Here is a 19,756-nt window from a genome sequence, read left to right as displayed (position 1 = left end):
TGGCCAACCATGTGCAGCTGGCCAAGATGGGGGGAGTGGTCACCTGCAGCCAGGCCAAACAAGCAGGCACTCCCATCCCTGTTCCTGAGCCATCCACCAGAACCCCGTCGGTGTTACCAAAGACCCAGACAGAGGTGGTGGAACCAGATCCTGTGCCAACAACTACAGCAGCCATAGTACATCCAGTCCCAGAACCGGAACTGGAAGAGCAACCAGCGGCAGAACCATTGCCAGCACTGACGCCAGCGCTTGCAAACCCGTCGCCAACCCCATCGCCAGAGGGCGCCAGCGGGCCTGAATTGGCAGAAGGAACAGACAACCCTACCCAAGAGGCTCAGCCAGAGTCTGAAACATCACCTAGTGCACCAGCGGAGAGCGGTCCACAGTCAACGGAAACAACCTCATCACCTACATCGCTTCCAGAGGGATCAAGCCCAAGTCCACAGTCTACGGAGGAACTGGTGTCTCCAGCCTCAAGGGAACAGTTCCAGACTGAGCAAGAAGCCGATGACAGCCTTAAAAAGGCATGGGCGGCGGCGGCACGGAGCGACCCACCGCCTCTCAGTTCTGCTAACCGATCCCGGTTTGTTGTAGAACAAGGACTTTTATTATTATTATCTGATGCTTAAAAAGGCTAACATACAATATAGGGATCCATGCCCCCTCCCCTCCAATTCGGATATTAATACAGGAAGTCTAATTGCAGTGGACTGCAAAGGGGAAAGGAGTTCGGATGAACTCGATTTCTGTCAAAGGTGCTGTCCCTTTAATGCATCATGCACACCAAGGGACTGTTGCCATGTTTCAGCTGCTCTACAACTGAGTACACATGAAAGGTGTGTGTAATATATATCCAAAGAATGTCTGTATGTAAAAAACTGCCTGGACTACCTTTCTAGTGAAAGCTCAAACAAACAAAAAAAAGCCTATTTGGGCTTCTTAACCTACAGACCTAGCAAGGGTTGCACTGCTCAAAGCTGAGAGAGACAGTCAAGAATTCCTAGTCACTTGTCAGAGGATCCCTGCATTGCTATGGCAAATGCCCATACCTTATTTGCTTTATATACCTTTAATAATCATCCCCCCCCCCGTCAATTTTCAATTGCAAATGGCTAAAGGAATAACATTCGCAGCCCCCACACAGTCTCAGCAGCACTCAGGGCTTTGTATAGTCAGAACAGCCAAGCAGCATGTAGCAGCAGTTTCTGCATATTGCAGCCCAGGCAGTCAGGTTTTATTTATTTAAGTAAGTATTTCCCCCCTCCATTTCCTAAAAATAAATGGCATCCAGTCATGGCCAGTTTGCAAACCAGTGTTAAAAGCATTTATTCTGCTAGCACCTGACCCCTGCTTGAAAATGATGAGGAGGAGGGGGATAGGAGACACATACAAGATTTCCTCCTAAATCATGCATCTGTGGAACAATCATTTTTAAAAAATCACCACTTACCTTCCAGGCTGTTTAATGCATCCCACGGATATGTCCTGCAAATCCTGTTGAAGAAGCCCCTATGTTCAGAGGCTGGAGTTTTTGCTACCCATTCTTAGCTCCCACTTCCCTGCACGCTCCCCAGTAACTTCTTATTAAAGGAAGGCTATCAGCAGCTTGTAAATAACAGGCTCATGCTTTCAATCAAGCCAGAGAGCTGAATAATGCCTTTGCTCTTGGTGTGTGTTCGGTGGCTCTGGAGTCAGGGGCCCCTTCATTAATGAGAATGGAATCTGTCTGTCCACCTTCTGAAATCTTTCAGCACTTCCTGAAGCTTGCCTGAGCCATACAACTTACAGAGTTTTCCCCCCTGTGGCCATCGTTCTATTGCTTTCTCTCTTTCTTCCTTTCATCTCTTCAAAAATCAAATATAAAACAAGCAATTTCCCTGCCATTGAGGGTGTAGATCCAGGAGTTTCTGATCTTTATTTGCTCATTAGAAGATGCCACTTGTTAGTGGGGATTTTGTTTTGGATGGACAGGGCTGTGAGGAAATGGAAGGAGAGCCTCTTTGAACAAACTAGGTAGGTTTAAAATAAGATACATATAAAAAAGAAAAAAATTTGCATCATGTTTGTCAGGTGCATGTGATTTGGGGGCTCAGACTCTGGTTTTGGTTCTCAAACAACTCAGTAGTTTCCATTCTTAGGCTTTTCACTCAAACCTCTCCTCTTGGTTCACACCCACAGAGTTTTGCTTTGAGTTTTCAGGGGTTGGAATGAACCCCCAAAGCTGAATACGGAACTGCACCAACATAGCTGCTTTTACCTGGCTTGACCCAAACCACTGAGTTTTACACACTTTCCACTTCCAATAATCAAATCTTCCCTGACACCTGAAAATTAGCCCAAGTACAATGACAATCTGATGAACCTGGCACAAGTTTCAGGTTTATAATAAAACATGATGCCTGTTTTGGATTTCACTATAAAATTATCTCTCAGCTCTGTGCCATATGCAAGCAATGCACTTAAAACCACAGGGATAGATGCACCTTCAGGCCACATGTTTTTAAAGGGGTTGCTACTTAAATGACGAGAGTGGCACAGTGTACAGTGAGTGATTTCAAAAATAAATTGGATACTGTATGCCACGGGGTCTTGAAGGGGGTCAGAGTCAATGGAAACAATTACAGGAAGGACAGCAACAGCCTATTTTCTCTTTAATTGTGCAATATATAACTAACGTCTAGTGGGGCTTCTGACCAAGGAACACAATTGGCTGGTGGCAGTTCTGTGGGTGGATTAGTAGTAGCAGTGCCACCAGCAAACTTCACAATCTTTAAAGCAAAATGTTCCTACCACAACCACATTCTCAGGCAAACACACAAATCTCTGCCTGGGCAAAGTACAGAGAGAAACTGAGAGTGGCTGTTCTTTTAGGTGTGTGGGTTTTTTTTTTAAAAACCTGTGAGATGCTGCTATGTCGAGTGTGGTTTACATGGATGCTGGACTTTGCTTCTAGAACTCAAGCTAGCTGCCCATCAGGTTAATTTTGATAGGTGCTTAAAGATAGGACATTTTTTGAGGAAGTCTCAACCAATGGAATTAGCTTTTCTATTGGCTTGTTAGAGCCTGGTCTTTGAGACCCAATGCAAGGGCTCTCTTCTTCCACGGATGGTGGTGAATGTTCAACAGATCACTGGGGACAGAGGAACTGTTATATGTTGAGATGTGGAAGGCATCTCAGCTTTTGGCCACTGGGCTTTATTTATTGTTGTTTTTATGTCAATTGTACATATGCCCAGGGGTCATTGTGCTTAACTGAAATAAACAAAGAACCAGATTTGGGAATCACCCAGAATTCTTGAATAACAAGTGATTGCAGTTTTGGCAGAATTACCCCTTCTCCATAAAAGTTTTGCCATTTCAGTCACAAATGCTCCAATTCCCTAAGCCTCTGATCATTGAAATCCCTGACACTGAGCACTCCAACGTCTCAGGATCATGGCCTGAATCAGTATCATTCCCTACCTAAGGGTTGGGGATGTGGGATACTAATTTTATTGAAGTTATGGTGAGAAGTGCAAGTTCGGTGGGTGCTGTTGGCTACAAGTTATTTTCTTGTCTCTCAAACAATTTGACATGGGCTTGAAAACAGCTGGGTCTCTGGAGGAGGATGGATGGGAAATTGGCTCTTTAGTGGGGTTCAAGAGCATTGCCCTTATTTATCTCCGATTGACCTATTGCAGTGGTTACACTGCTTCTAGATAGCTTAGCTGTGATTAAATGAGTATCAGGCTTGCTCTGGTTCGGTCTCTGCTTTGAGCTGTTTCTGCATTCTGCGGGGATGATGTAGAACAAGTTCGGCAGAGGAGGTGCTGATAGTGTTTGTGTGTGCTGTGTGGCCAAGTAACAGCCTAGCAGTTTTTCATCTATAAATGTTCCCCGGCTGAGCAGTTCTGTGTGGCACACTGGCTGGACGAGCAGCAGAGGTGATAGCACTCCTTTAGCAGTCAGAGAACCTGTGTAGCTGCTTCTGTGATTGTCCTCATTTGATATTTGCTTGTGTACTCACCCCTTATTTTCAATGGAAGCTCCACAGAGCAGCCAAGATGGTTGTTTCCTGCCCTCCTTGGAATCAGCTTATTATCTTTACCATCTGCTGAAAATTGGCTCCAAGTATGCATGTCTGTTTGACCTCCCCAGTCAGCTTCAGCTTCCACTACCAAGCCTTATTCTAGAAATAGAAACATTTTCCTCTCATCTGGTTGGGAATAGAACAACATACAGTTTTCAGGTGCTACCTCCATGATCTCTGCCCTTCCAATACTCTTAGAAAAACAAGAAATCAGAGCCCTTAAGGTGTAGGTTTTTTGGGGATCAAACAAGATGGTAATTCCTATATTGACACAACCATCCCTTTGGAATCCAACTAATGTTCTTGTGTACTTTTAAGATGCTGCTTGAGCTCAAAGCTGATTCTTACAACCCGCCTGTGAGGTGATGACATTACTCGTTGTTGTTTGTTTGTACTGCAGTACTGCCTAATGGCCCCATTGTGCTAGACACTGTACAAGAGTATAACAAAAACTAGTCCCTGCCCTAGAGAGTTTACAATTTCTCCTCTTTATGTTACTACCCAGAGAGGTGAAAGGATTGCCTTGGGTCACATAATGTGAGTGGCAGAGCTGGGATTAGAACCCAGATGCCCTGGCTCGCTAATCACTAGATACTCTTTCCTTTCCCCCCAGTCCCCTCTCATTTTTATCATCTCTCCTGGCTTCTTGCTCTTGGAAGCTTTGAGTTCTTCAAGCTACCATGGCAAAGCAAAGTGATTTGTTTTCAGCATTTTCTCGTTAGGTTCGACGTGAAGAGCAAAACTAACAGGCATAACCGGGGCTCCTGAGGATGAGCAAAGCTGCTCTGGGTACATGGCAGATGGCTCTGGAGCATTGCAAGGCTTGATTGACTGTGAATGGTTCCCTGAAGCTGTCCACAAAAGGGAAGGTTATTTAAGAGATGCTTTTCTATTTCGATTTTGTAATGGAGAAGGAGAAGGCCTGCTATTGAAGTCTATTACAGAGGCTAAACTACTTTGTATCTGGCTTTCCTATATTCTTATTCATTTAGAGTTGACCAGCAGCCTGTTTACTGTTCAGCTGGCTGCTTTGGGTCTTGATCAGAACCAAGTAAATAATGTTCCTCTGAGTTATTTAAAGTGTTTGTTCAATCAGGTAGCTAGTAACTTGTTTACAGTTTGAAACCTAAGGAAATGGCTGGGGGAGGGAAGGGACCATATTTTTTCACATAAATCCTGTAGACCTAATATCACCACACAGGAAAGATCTTACTTACAGTTTGGGCACTGACAAGATCAGTCTTCTGTTTTGTTATTGTAGGGGTTAATAGGTCAAGGGTCAGGGCATTAATCAGTGACCACAGTGCAGAAAAGAAATGCTAAACTTGAGGTGAAAGGAAAGGTGTCATGGGAACAGAAAGGAAAGCAAAGATTTTTAAAGGAGCCATCCTACAAAAAGCCACCAGCAAAGGGGAAAGCCTGATAATTAAAGCATTGCTCAAAAAGGGTTATTTATTTTTGTGCTGTTTTACTATTAAAATGAGATATTCTTTAAATTCACTATTGACCTGTGTGGCTTTTCCTTATCCTTTAAAAACCACCAACAACAATCTTTTCTGTTTTTTTTTCTAACCTAAAAATTGAAGGACAATATCAGGCTGACTGTCAAATGACAGATGATTGTTACTTGATCTGAAGTGTGGTGGGAAAGCAACAAGTAGGTAGGGAATCTATCACACTTCAAAGAATCTCTGAGACTTTATCTCTGTGGTTAAGGAAGCTATTCATCCTTCTTTTTCTAATTCTAGTCTATTATATACAGGTTCTTATACTATAATATCTGAGCACCTTGCAGCAGTGGATTAAGCAATATGGCTACATATCTGTAACCTGTGGCTTGTTCTCTCATCTTCTCCTCAAGGGGAAGCATCTGCAGTGAAGTGTCTTCGTTTGGTACAGCGCAGGGCATGTATGTGTGTATATGTGTATGTTGCTATGCGTTGGAGAAGGCAAGATGGCAAAGTTTGTGATGGTCAGTTCCTTTGAGCTCCCTCTGTCTATCCCTCCACAAAACCAGCTAACAAAGAGGAGTCATTCTGCAGTGTGTAACTTTTGAAAAGAGAATCCTCTTTCGATATAAGGCTTGAAACTGCAAAGTGCTGATCAGCCCCATTGGCATGCAGGCATGTTTTGCGAAAGAGGATTGGGCCTGTATAAACATCTCTGTCACTTTAACAGAGCTAAATCACTGCGATCCCTGTGTCCATATAGTTATAACTCTTTAAAATCCATGTATCCCTTTTTCATATCCTCTTGAAGGAATATCCAATGTTTGTTTGTTTATTTGTTAAATGCTTCTGTTTAGTTTGTGATTGGAATGGGAAAAAAACATTTTTTATAGAGCAATCTAGCTCCAGTGAGGGATATTTGTTTTTCTTTAAAACACAGGAGGAGTTTCATTTGTCTCATTCAAAGAGCAGATTCTCCCCTGCAAACTAACAGCTTTCCTCTGTCCACAGGGAAAGCTATTATACTTCCTTAATGTGCTTCCTGGACTATCAGTCACATTGACTATTGTTTGTAAGAGGCAAGGCTTTCAATGCTTATAGTCCAAGCTTTAAATTCAAGCAATTTATTAGTATTATTTTTGTGCTCCCTCACTCATCCTCTTCACCCTGGAAAGAATGAAAAATGGAAAGGGGTGGTATTTTCTTCTTTCAGTGAATATGAATGTATGCTGGAGTCAGAACTCCTCCATCCTAGAGAAAAGGCCTATAGAATGTAAAGTAGAATAACTCTTCAGGGTCAGATTTTTAGCTGGAGTCAAAAAGCATTCTACACATCTGAATGTGGGGTTGTACAAAGGTGGGTATGTCATACGTTCTCCAAGTCCTGGAACTGCTCTGCATGGTCCAGCCCCTTAGAATAAGTTAGAGAAACCTGAAGGCTTCTCTAATCTGTGCATGATTTCTATGTCTCCAAAAGGGCATTGTAGCAGCCATGGATAATCAAGGATGCCCTGCCATGCCCACTTCCATCCACTATACCCCCCCACCCCAGGAGGAACTCCTATAGTGTGTCTACATCACCTGAAGATCCCCCATGGATGGGGAAATCCTCCCTTGTGTGGCTGGATGAGCTGATTTTAGGGAGCTTTGCACTGTTGGAATGGCACAGTTACTCAATGAGGACAGGATCTATCCTCCAGAATGTGGTTCTCCCATCTCCCCACCTGTAGTGGGGCAGATTGCCCCACTCCCTGTGAGAATGGGCTGCAGCAGGTCAGGGCGCCTGCGCAGACAGGGCTTATTGTGAGCCAATCAGAGAGGGGCTTATTGTGAGCTAATTAGGGCCCAGTTTAGAGACGGCCAATCAGGGCCAGGCTCAGAGGTATATAAAGCCTGCCCAGAGCTGGAGCAGTCTGTCTGTCCCAGGCCTTCAACATGGGAAGGTCAGTCTCCAAGGGAGGAGACTAGCACCACGGACACTGCAGTGCTGGCCGGGCTCGGGGATGCTAGGGAGCTTGAACCCGAAGCCTGCCAGGCTGCAGGCCCTGAAGGGAAGGGCCTAGCAGGTGCACGGGGCCGTAGGGGAAGCGGCCCAGGGAAACAGACAGCGGAAGGGGAGAGAAGGACAGCGAAGCTGACGCCAGAGGGTCCCTGGGCCGGGACCCAGGGTAGAGGGTGGGCCTGGGTCCCCCCCCTTCACTCCTTGCAGTGCACCCAGCCATTGGCCATAGGGAGCGGCCATATTGCTACGCCAGATCCCTGACAAGAGGGATTGGACTGAGAGGGTGGTTGGACATAGTGATTGGGGTGTGGGACTGCTGATCACCGACCCCCCCCCCGGAAGGGGGCGCAGATGGACTAAGGGGCACTGCCGGAGGGCAGTGGCCTCGAAGAGGACGCCGCCGAGCACGTAGCAACGCGGGTCCAAAGACGACAACAGAGGACAGAATGACGGACGGGACACCACCAGGAGGAGGCGCTCCACTGGAAAGAGCTAATTCCCAGAGTCAGCAGCAGGAGGCGCCGCAGGGGTGAGTCCCGACCCGTTTACACCACCCTATACGCCTTTTCTCTTTTTCTTTGAACTATCCTACAGAACTGAAAATAAATATTATTGGGTGCAGAATTCTATTAGATGGCTCAAATATCCTATAGAGAGAGTATAGCCTCTTTATTAAATTCTGTAGCTTCTTAGAATACAGAGGCCTAAGAGTTTAATTCCTATTAAATTCTATAGGACTCTTCTATGAGGGAGAGAGGGAGGGACCTTGTTTTGTCTAACAGAGTGCTCATTCCACAACCTCTGCTGCAGTGTCTGTGTGCTGACCAGGATGAGAGTGGATCCCCCAGAGATGAATACCAGTTGGCAGGGTGGGTCAGTCTGTCTGGTTAACCACCTTTACTCTCCTCATCCCCCTGCTGTAGGGCCAGCATACAGTAATTAACTGCTCCATTTGTGGGACATCCACAGTTTGTGATAAATGACACTATTCTAAACACCAACCTGCTGCCAAACATTTGAATACATAACATTTGAATATAGAACAACAAAAAGAAGCCATACAATAATTCTTGTTGGATTGGAGCAAGCTATGGAGTAGTTAAAATAAAACTGTTTTGTGTAATTGAGAACCTAACACTGGTCATTGTAGGGTTAAGCTACTTTGCTTTGCATTCTGCAATTTGGAAGACAGTCCATTAGTCACATAAAGAATGAGTAATTCTCTTTTCCTATTTTGGTCAGTGTGGGAGGGCTAATACCCATGCTGATATTAAAGGAATACAATCACAGAAAGCAAATTAGGTTTTAGATGGACTAACCATAGCCTGAATACTCCTAGGTCCTTTCCCTTTGGATAGCTAGTTAAATTGTATTTGTTTGGTTTTTTTATTTTTAAGGTTCTGTTTCTCTTAAAAAATAAAATACATATTAGAAAATCTGATTAATTTTTGACACATTTAGCTATTTTTTGTTGTAATCAAATCTTTGAAAAAGACTATATTGTGGTAATCTGATTCAGAATATAAATAATGATATATTGTGTGTGAATTTTCTGCTAATGGCATGGTATCCCGTAAGTGCATCATGAGAGTGCAGCCTTTGGTTACTAGCCATCAATCCACATATTTTGGCTTTGTAGGAAATGTACCATGTGATATTAAAGATCTGGTAAAGCATAATATAGTAGAATTTTTCTCCAAGCCCCATGTTTTTCACTGACTAAGTTTCATAACCTACTTTCTTCCTCTGGAGATTCACTTATCTCAACTTTTAAATGCATTTCAGTCAAAGGTAAAAACTTCCCCCCACACCAATCTCTTCTTTCCTTTTTTAATGCTATGCAAGGTGCCAGGTTGAGAGCCCTAGAGACTTAAAACCTCTGTTCAGTCATAGAAATACCAGTACTGCAGACACTGACAGTTGCAAACGTCTTCTCACCTGCCCCACCAGTATTCCTCAACCCTGACCCGGAGACAACTCCTCTGCAGGTAAAAGGGTAATTCAGTCTTCATGTCCATTTAGACCCTGACCTCTCTGGGCTGGTCTACACTACGGGGGAAAATCAATCTAAGATACGCAACTTCAGCTACGTGAATAACGTAGCTGAAGTCGAAGTATCTTATATCAAATTACCTATCGTCCTCACATCGCAGGATCGATGTCCGCGGCTCCCCATGTCGACTCCGCTACCGCCGTTCGGGTTGGTGTAGTTCCAGAGTCGACAGGAGCGCGTTCAGGGATCGATATATCGCGTCTAGATGAGACGCGATATATCGATCCCCGAGAAATCGATCACTACCCGCCGATACGGCGGGTAGTGAAGACGTACCCTCTGGCTCAGACTGTCAGCATGGAGGCGAGTGGAAACAAGGAATCCACTCTTACACCAAAGTCGTATGATGCCTTCTTTAACACATGCATGTGTGCACACACATTCTCTCTCTCTCTCTCTCTCTCTCTCTCTCTGGTCTTGTTCTGAAGTTTGCAAGAATGAATGCAATGTGCTAGGAGAACTCCTTAATCTTTGCTGCAGAAGACCTTAAACTCATCAAGTGAAAACAATCATTCCAGTAATTAAAACATCATAATTAAGAAGTTTTCTTCTAAAACAGTGGCCCCAGAACTGTAGTCATAGGACTACGCAGACTCCCAGGTGGCCTGCAGAGATTGGGCTTGTCCCTGGTTACAAGATCCCTTGACAGAGAGCCTGGAGTCTTGTTGGGTTGGGTCTTTGTTTCTATAGGCCTCTAGAACTGCTGCTGGCTGGGGGGCTTGTCTAGGTTAGTAGAGGAAAAGAGAACAAAGCAGAAAGGAAGTATGTGCAGGGAGAGAGAAGTAGTAGTGGACCACATGACAGAAGAGCATGGGGTTGCGGAAAAGAGGAACAGAAGAGATGGGAATGAGAAAATGAAACCAGAGAAAATGTAGAAAGTGTGACAAACTCTTAGTTTTAGAGTAACTGCTCTGTTCCCACTTCATGGTCCTTTTGAGGTTTCTGGCTACCAGCAGTTACTACTTTTGGGTGGAGACCTGTCTCTCTTCTTCTTGACCAGGGTTTTAACGCTGCACAGCTCCCTGCCTTATGCTGTGATATCCTCACAAGCCAATCTGCCTCATGTCCAGAGCCTGTGTGTTGCTTTCTCTCCAAGGGCTATGAAGAATGTATTGCCAGCAATTACAAGTTACCGCACAGCTCTTTCTAAGCAAGCACATATATTCTTAAGGTAAAAGTAGTAAAGGGAAATCTCATAAAAACCCATAAAAGTTCTTATACATTTGCTAAAAGCCTACCAGAGTAACCCACTAGTCTGATGAGCCCCTAGCAGACAAAATATCAGAGGGGTAGCCGTGTTTGTCACCTACTACAGGACAGGCCCAACAAGGAAAATAACAGAACACCACTGGCCATCACATACAACCCCCAGATAAAACCTCTCCAGCGCATCATCAATGATCTACAACCTATTCTGGAAAATGATCCCCCACTCTCACAGGCCTTGGGAGGCAGGCCAGTCCTCACTTACAGACAGCCCCCCAACCTGAAGCAAATACTCACCAGCAACTACACACCATAGAACACTAACCCAGGAACCAATCCCTGTAACAAACCCCGTTGCCTTCTCTGTCCCATGTCTACTCTAGCGACACCATCATAGGACCCAGCCAGGCACACCACCAGAGGCTCATTCACCTGCACAGCTACTAATATGATACGTGCCAGCAAAGCTCCTCTGCCATGTACATTGGCCAAACCGGACAGTCTCTATGTAAAAGGATAAATGGACACAAATCAGACATCCGGAATGGTAACATACAAAAGCCAGTAGGAGAACACTTCAATCTCCCTGGGCACTCAATAGCAGATTTAAAAGTAGCCATTCTTCAACAAAAAAAACTTCAAAAACAGACTTCAAAGAGAAACTGCAGAACTACAATTCATTTGCAAATTTAACACCATCAATTTGGGCTTGAATAGGGACTTGAATAGGGCTCACTACAAAAGCAATTTTCCCTTTCTTGGTATTGACACCTCCCACATCAGTTATTGGGAGTGGACCACATTCACCCTAACTAAATTGGCCTTCAGCATTGGTTCTCCACTTGTAAGGTTACTCCCTTCTCTTCATGTGCCAATATATATTTATGCCCGTTTCTGTAATTTTCACTCCATGCATCTGAAGAAGTGTTTTTTTTTAACTCACAAAAGCTTAGGCCCAGATAAATCTGTTAGTCTTTAAGGTTCTACCAGACTCCTCGTTGTTTTAGCAGACAGAAGACTTTCCAACCCTTCTGCAAGGGTTAGGACCCCCTTTGAACATAAGGTGCTTTATGTTTGCTGGATCCGAAATCAAGGCCCTGATCAGTTTAAATACAGCCTTTTTATGCCTAAAGCCCTTTATTTGTCTGTTGGCCTCTGGACATCCCAGTTTGAACCAGCGTATGCAAGCCTCCCCAGAATGTGGTACCTCTTTGGAAGTGTTTACCACCTAAGTGATTCAATGGGGTTGCAATATCTGCCACATCTCCCTCTAAGGGAGTATAACTAAAGTGCCTGGCTGGAATCCTAGGGGAACCCATAGGTTTATCCCCTGGGTAGTGTGACAGCCAAAATAAAAAAATTATGGCAATTGACATAATAAACGTTCTGCTAACAAGCTAGTACACATCATAACTACCATCCATACAGTCGTTTGATGACCATCCCATATATTTTCTCTCTTTAGAACCCGTTGGGCAGATCTGTAAGGGGAGTTCTAATGCACCTCCTCTTACCTCTGTCACCCAAACCTTTGGTTGTGAGCTTGAGATTTGGTCCTCTGACTCCCACATCCCATCTGCTTTTTTAGGCAGTGTGTGGTGTCGCTTGGTTCCTCAAGGTGTGAGGAAGCAGCTTTTTGGACAAAAGAGTGAAGAAAAGACAAGGCTGGCTCCCTGTGAAGCAGCTCTCAACCAGGTACTGCATCAATAAAATACCCTACACTTCTCCATGTATGTTTGCCACAAGGAAGTTCTGTCATCTCAAAGGGAGGAGAAAAAGGTTCCATGCTTGTGAAGGGATGAGTTCCCCCATGAAAAGCTCTCCATTAATGTGACCAAATTTTTAGAAATCCTCTGTCCTAGGCAATTCTAAGTATGTATAAATAAATACACTAAAAATCATGTGCATGCTGTTCTGGAGAAAGTGGTGGTCTGCATTTGTTGGCCTGTGGCTGGGGTTTCCTTGACACTTCATGGTTTATAAAATAGTTATAAGAACCACAGCTGCAGAACTGTTTAGTTTGAACTTAATGGGGAAGCGGGTAAGTGACCAAAATAGAGCATAATTTACACAATAGGAGAGTACAGTGTGCAGAATCCAAGAGAGGGTCTGCTGAGTGCCTTGCACGGGCAAGCTCACTTGGAGCCTTTGATACCAATGAAAAACCTAATATTTGTGGCTGACAAGGAAAGCTATTTTTTTTACAGTCGGTAAACAAAGCATAATAGTCAATCCCCCATGCCCTCACTTATTTCCAGGCATTTCTCGAAAGGTCAATTTTCTCAAGGTGTGACCTTTAGTTTTTGGATAGAAAAGATGCTACTCTTATTGGCTCTGAATTGAAATTGTCTGCACGGTAATAACTTGGAGAGGCAAGAATATATATACATCTGTATATTTGTACTGAGAGAGAAGATACAGTATTTGAGTTTTTCAGAGCCTACAATAATCTCTAAGGCTACAGATGCATCTCTGCCAAATAGCTGTAAAATTAAGGCAAGTTTAATTGAAATGAATCCATCAATCAATTACTGTATTCTCTTTTTAAGACTTCTTCCTGTAGAGTCTTAAGTACAGTTATCATCTATCTATTTCTCATTAGTAAAAGCAAGTTACTAAAGCTAGAATTGCATAAAGAAATGAAATCTCTCCTTCCTGTACTTGAAAGGAATGTGACCCCTGTAAGAACAAAGTGAAGGAAAGATATTCTCCAAGCTACTTCTACAGTGGGTAAAACAGTTGCTAAAAGGAAAATAATCTGAAATATCAAAGTGGCACTACCCAAAGTAAGGGGGAGGATTTTTATAAAAAGTAATAAAATTGCAGATAAAAATTAAATCCCACTATTTTTTTCTTTTAAAAGATTTATGCTCATGGTTTTCTGCCATGAAGTATAGGGAGCAGGAGAACAAGGATTATGTATAATATTCAGTTTGGTGAAACTAAAAGAGAACATGCAAAACTGTTGTTATGCTTCATGTTGCTTTAGCCTTTAATGCATAAAGGGCTGGCACGTTATTGGACGTCGTGGTTCCCAGTCTGTCGCACAGCACACTATCCAGTCATGGCCATGTTACTGAGTGTGACTGATATACGATTGTTTGCCTAAACATGAGGGTTTATTACTAACTGCTCAGCTGTCATCTTTGTACAGTAGTGTGAAGAAAAGGAGGAGGGGGAGACATTTGGAAGGAAAAAAAACACTCCAAGCCTTAGCACTGAGTTCTTGTGATGTCAAATGAGTAGGAGTGCCATGTGGGAGGCAGAGGTGTATGGATGGGGGCTGACATTTTCAGAATGTGTTGCTTGTGTTCCCGGTATTTCACGTGTGCCCACTCATGGTATTTACAGGGGCAGCCCCTGTGTGATTGGGGAAAAAAACATTTTAAACAAATCTCTATTCTCTGAACTGATTAAAGCAAGAACATATTCAGCACTTCACAGTGGTCCTTTATGTAACGGATTTGATAGCTCTGAAAGCACAGAGTGCCACTTCACTGAAATGTGTTCAGTTTCAGTTAGAAGCAAAGTTTATTAAAAATGTGAGCTGCTGAGCCAGTGCTTTGGCCTTTCGCTAGTAATCTCTAGAACAAACTACGGACCGCACAGTTCATTCACACACCTCCTATCAATGCAGCGTATCAGCTAAAAACAAATATAACATGGAGGACACTGGATATGCTACAAAACTCACTGGACGATGTGTCTAGCTTTGGTTCACTCTCTTTTTAAATTTGGGGGAGTGGATGGGCAGCTGCATTTTTTTAAACAAAATTAACAGGGTTGGAATAAATGTTCAAGTGTTTGACAAAGAAGAAAATGCTTGACTTTTTATGTCCATATTATTGAGATATTAAAACCCTTACTACCAAGAAGAAAATGTAATAACTTAGTGTTAATTTCTAAACTGAAGTGTTAGGGGGCATAGTTAGTAAAATGAGTCCCTGTACATGTCACATGATCTGTATCATCCCCCTGAGTCATAAATCTTTGGAACATCTGTTGTTGTTATACTCATTTTCAGTTATGCTTTCCACTCTCCAGAATTTCCTGGGGGACACAATGGGTCAGTTAGCAACCTGAAAATGGTCCTCAGCCCTAATTTAATCAATATAGTGGCAAACCTAATAAAATAGGCCATGTCACCTTGAAACCTCAGTACATTTTGGTAGGTACACTCCTAAAGGCTATGACAAGGATGTTGGTTTGGGTATCCTTAGGACATTGTGCAATGGTTTGTAGATGTGGGTAAAAGGCAAAGGATAATCTCAGCTCCATTAAGATGAGAGGTCAAAGCAGATGGTCTTTTTCTTACATATCAAACATCAAATGAATTCTTTAATAGCCCTCCCTCTGCATATAAAATTGAAGCATTTCCAGGAGAACTGCATATGCCTCTATACGTGTTCAGACCTGCCAGCTACAGTACATCATAGCAAATAGTAAAGTAAAATTCCTATTGTTTTGAAATTGGTTCAATGGATTAGAATGCAGACCAAGACTTGATACAGATCGTACATATCCAGAAAATAAAACTGTTGCCCCAAAGCAGGTCATTCGTAGTGGGGCTTTAGCACGAGATATGTGTTCCAAGCCAAAGCACTTCCACTTTTGATTCCCTGTAATGGCTTTATATTTTATTCTGAATTGCCCCTTCCTAGAAACATATACAAGTAGATCACCTGCTCTACCAGTTAGTGACACTTCTGGAGGCGGAAAGGGAGGCCTTGTAGGATTTATCTACTTACCTAGATAGTTCTTGTGCCCTGTAATGTTTTTTTTTTCCTCCTCCTTCTAAGTTTGTGTCTGGCTGTATTTTCTGAGTGGTTGCCTCCGTAGCTGCCTGAGTAGTCTGTTCCATACAACACATAAGGACAAAGCTCTTGTAGTGTGTGGTCTCTCCTTAGTTTTTGTGCCCTTCTCTTTTTGAGGCAATTGCCTTCCTGAAATTTTTAATCTGATGACCACTTTCACTATGCTCAGACTTACTTACAGCAGATCTGTGTCTTTTCTAATGAGAAAAATTCTAATCATCCTAACTTCTCCATACTGTTGCAATTTTAGAAACCCTTTGTTTGAGCTGTCCTCTTCCAATAGCTTGTCCCAACCTCCAATATTGCTCCAGCAATATGATGCTTCAACCATAACCCAATTTCTTCGCATGATCTCCCCATCTCCTTCCCCTTCAATATACACTTCAGGATGAGTGGGAGTTATGTTGGTGTCAAACCAAAAAACAAAAACAATGTGTGATGTAGACGTCTTAAGGACTTTTAAATTGTTTCCTGGATATTCAGAAATTGTGAGCCTTTTTTGAGGAAGAATTATTGCCATGGCAAAAATATAGTTCAAGAATCTACCACATCCTACTGAAAACCTTCTATTCCCTTTGCTTTGACTGGGAATAACCTTTCAACTATCTTGAGAAGTTTAACCAGTTCCCTCTCTTCACTCTTGAGCAATTACATCTAAGTCCTTTAACTTAGAAGAACGCTGTTTCTGAATTTCATTTTCAATTACTGAGGTTTTCTGTGTGAGGATTTTCATAAATTGCTCTGGAAATTTAAATAGTAGAGCAAAGCATCTTATTCTGCCTATTAATCCTGCAATTACATGGCTGCAGAGTCTTTTTACTTTTCTTAATATGAAGCTTAAGCCCCCTTTTCTGCCACTCCTCCACATAACCCGTGCACTGAGGATTATGGACATGCCAGTAAAGTCCAGGTTTTTTAAATCTACATTCCAGGCTTTGTAGTTATGTGCAACTACTTTTCACTGCCTCTCTTTAATAAGCTTCAAGCAAAACAATATTTCATTAGTTAATTTGCAAATGGTTTCTCGAGGGATCACATAACTCACATGAATCATGTCCACATCCATCAGTTTAAAGCATAACTAAACCGGGCTGAAAAACTGCTACTCTGTCTCACTCCAGAGTATTTGTATTCCTGATGTGGACTTCATTGCTGAGAACAGAAATGCAGGCTTTGTTTGTTGACAGATGTGACATCTTGGATTGACCATCTTGGTTATAACAGTTTTATACTGATAATATTCCTCAGCCATCTTCCACATTATCCAGACATGCTAAACCTGACAGGCCTGAAAAATTACAACTCTCACATTCCGGCTGGCTTAACTTTTAGTCTAAAAATAACTACCATGATTTGATCTTACAGAAAAAAATAAGAACAATTATTTTGCTGTATGGTCTATCAAAAAAAGGTATTTCATTGCAATTCAATGCCCCGCTACTAATGACTGTAAAGCCTCCAGTACTTCAGAAATCCACTTTCCTCTTTCTCTCATTCCCTAGGTCTGTATAGACCACAATGGAGCAACTTAGACTGAAACTCAGGTACAGCCATGCTAAACAGCCAGTTCTTCCTCAAACCCGGTTTTATTAAACATCACTCTTCCTAATACTTAGGTTAAATAGGCAGATGATTGCAAAACTCCCCACCTCCCACTGAGCTATGGGAAAGAGACCACACTCAGTGATAAACCTGCAGCTTTTTACCAGTTAGACATTTTGCTCTTCATTTGTCCACCTCACAGATGCACCATGCTAGAGAGAGGTTCAGACCAAAATCCTGGATCTAAAAGAACCTCTAACTTTGGCCAGGAGGAGGATTTGCAATCTGAAGCTAGATCAAGATATAAATTTTGGAAATAGCTCCCATTTTTATAATGAACAGACTCCAAAACCTGGATCCAAATACTGCTGGTACACTGGTGTTCAAAAGTTGAATCTGAATTTTGAAGCCACGGCATTTCTGTATATCATGTACAATTTCACACCTTATTGGACAGTCAAGTACTAGCTCACTCAGTGACTGTAGCTTGCAGATCAGTATTTCTATCTTTTATAGTAATCCAGACAATATATTGACTTCAAGCAAGAAAGAGACTTGTATAAGAATCATAACATAAAATAGACTTGGTTTCCATTTCTTTACAGCAGCTTTGCACGGAGCTTCTGCCATTCAGCCTTTCACATCATTTCATCAGTGCGATGACTCTCCGAAACAACGGGTGAATTAAAAAGTTGCATCACTGATTTTAATTGCACTTGATATGATACGCTATTTAGGTATCCGATATGAATGTTGTACTGTCTGCTTGACTGGATAAACGATGGCTTTTGTGCCATCACTGTTGGGAGGATATCTATGGCAACACATTGGTATACTATTTGTATTTGTCTCATAGAACCATAGCAGTATATGACAACAGAAAATACAAAGGCACAGCATTGTGTAAAACTTACCGGAGTCTCAAGAAACATTTCTTCTTGTAATCAGGAAACCCAACTGGTTGTGTCTGTCCCTTCTATCTACTGCCACAAAATAGATTTTTGTTTTATTTTGCACCCATCTCTCAAATACCCAAAGCGTATTTGGGATTGACTTGAGCCCTTGTTTGTTTCGCTATAATTATAGCCCAGAAAAACTGAAAGTATTGCGTGGGAGGAAACCGTGACAGCCACAAGCTTCCACCACGTAGAGATCACATGCTGCGCTTTGTGGGTAGTAACTGGGAACTTCCAATTCTGTCTCAATGTGCTTGTATTGTAAAACAAAATGAAACCACATGTGCTTAACCATTGTGGGAACATGAGAATTGCCATACTGGATTAGACCAGTGGTCCATCTAATCCAGTAACCTGTCTCAGACAGCAACCAGTAGCACAGAGCTATAGGCAGTTATGGGATAACCTGCCCCCAGAGAAGGTTTCCTCCTACCCCAGCGTACTGAGAAGTTGGCTTATGCCCTGAAGCATGGCTATTTGTATCTTTCCCATCATTCTCATTTGTCTTTTTAGCAGTAGATTTCCCCAAAGTTTGGTTCTGCTTGTTAATTGGGGAAAAAACAAATGCCCCGAAATAAGCTTAATACTTCTCATGGAATTATGGGCGCAAGGGACACAGATTCAGTAACTGTGAACCCCACTGGTATTATCATCAATTGACCATTATTGTTGTTTTGCTGATGGTAGTGTCCTTAATGTGTTAAGCACTTTCCAGAGATTCAAGAATAGATCAGAATCTGAATAAAAACACAGATTGTAAGCTCTTTGGGGCAGGAACCATTGGTTCATTCTGTGTTTGTACAGCGCCTAGCAGAATGGGATCATGGTCCATTACTAGGTCTCCTGGGCACCATGGTAATATGAATAACAACCACTACTACTAATAAAGAATGGATGGTCTCTGCCTGGAGGAGCTCAGAGTCTAAAGATGGATGGACAGATGAGAGGACAAGTCAGGAAATCAGAATAACAAATCAATAAGACGTACTATCAGCACCACTGCAGAAGTAGGCTTTCAAAAAAGATTTAAAAGTGAATAGGGTGGGAGTGTTTGCAGATAATTTCAGAGAGGGAAAGCAGTCAACCTGAAGCTTGATAAGGGAGCAGAAGAAGGGAGGGATCTATTTACAATCATGTCTTAAAGGAAGTGACCAGTAGATAGTGGATGAGGAGTCAGTGGGAAAGATGTGATCAAAATAATGGACAAGGTATATTTACTTTTAGTGGCAATGTGTGTGTTTGAGAGGCCAGAAATGTGGACATTGAGGTAGCCAGGCCAGGATATAATGAGAGACTGAACAAGAGATTTGGCTGTGGGGATGGAAAGAAAAGGACAGATGGTAAGGAGTGAGAATCAGTAATATGAAATTTCATAGTGAGCTATTGCCAGTCTGCAACATCCATTTTCTGTCTATTCCACACAGCAATCAGTGCCCCCAAAATAGCTCAATATTCTTTCTATGTCATCCTAAATGTTATCTTAATGTCTGAATTCATTTTCAGCCAAGTACATGCTCTCTGTGTGATTCCTTCCCAATCAGTTTCTTATAGCAATCTAGCCCCGTATCAGTAGTTTCAGGTTAGAAAGAAACTTTAACGTAAAATTATAATGTAAAATAATACTTACTTTGCATTTCTTTACAGCAGCATTGCACAGTGGCTCTGC

General features: G+C 42.5%; 1 protein-coding gene across 5 annotated transcripts in view; it reads right to left on the bottom strand.

Moving 5' to 3' along the window:
- The window catches only part of RASGEF1A (RasGEF domain family member 1A), a 268,854-nt gene that overhangs the window by 61,759 nt on the left and 187,339 nt on the right, over positions 1-19,756 (bottom strand). For 2 of the 5 annotated variants that reach the window (XM_039481402.1, XM_039481403.1), the window contains exon 2: positions 19,718-19,756. This exon is cut by the window's right edge and continues 78 nt beyond it. The exons of 1 other annotated variant lie outside the window; for it this stretch is intronic. In XM_039481402.1, the coding sequence (XP_039337336.1) occupies positions 19,718-19,756 (39 nt within the window). Of the gene's footprint in view, positions 1-4,006; positions 4,065-18,048; positions 18,194-19,717 lie in introns of those variants that run through there. 2 more of the 5 variants (XM_039481405.1, XM_039481407.1) reach the window with 2 other exon arrangements.

Source organism: Mauremys reevesii, linkage group 7, assembly GCF_016161935.1.
Source record: "Mauremys reevesii isolate NIE-2019 linkage group 7, ASM1616193v1, whole genome shotgun sequence".
Classification (NCBI taxonomy): domain Eukaryota; kingdom Metazoa; phylum Chordata; order Testudines; family Geoemydidae; genus Mauremys; species Mauremys reevesii.
This window is presented reverse-complemented; position numbering and strand designations above follow the sequence as displayed.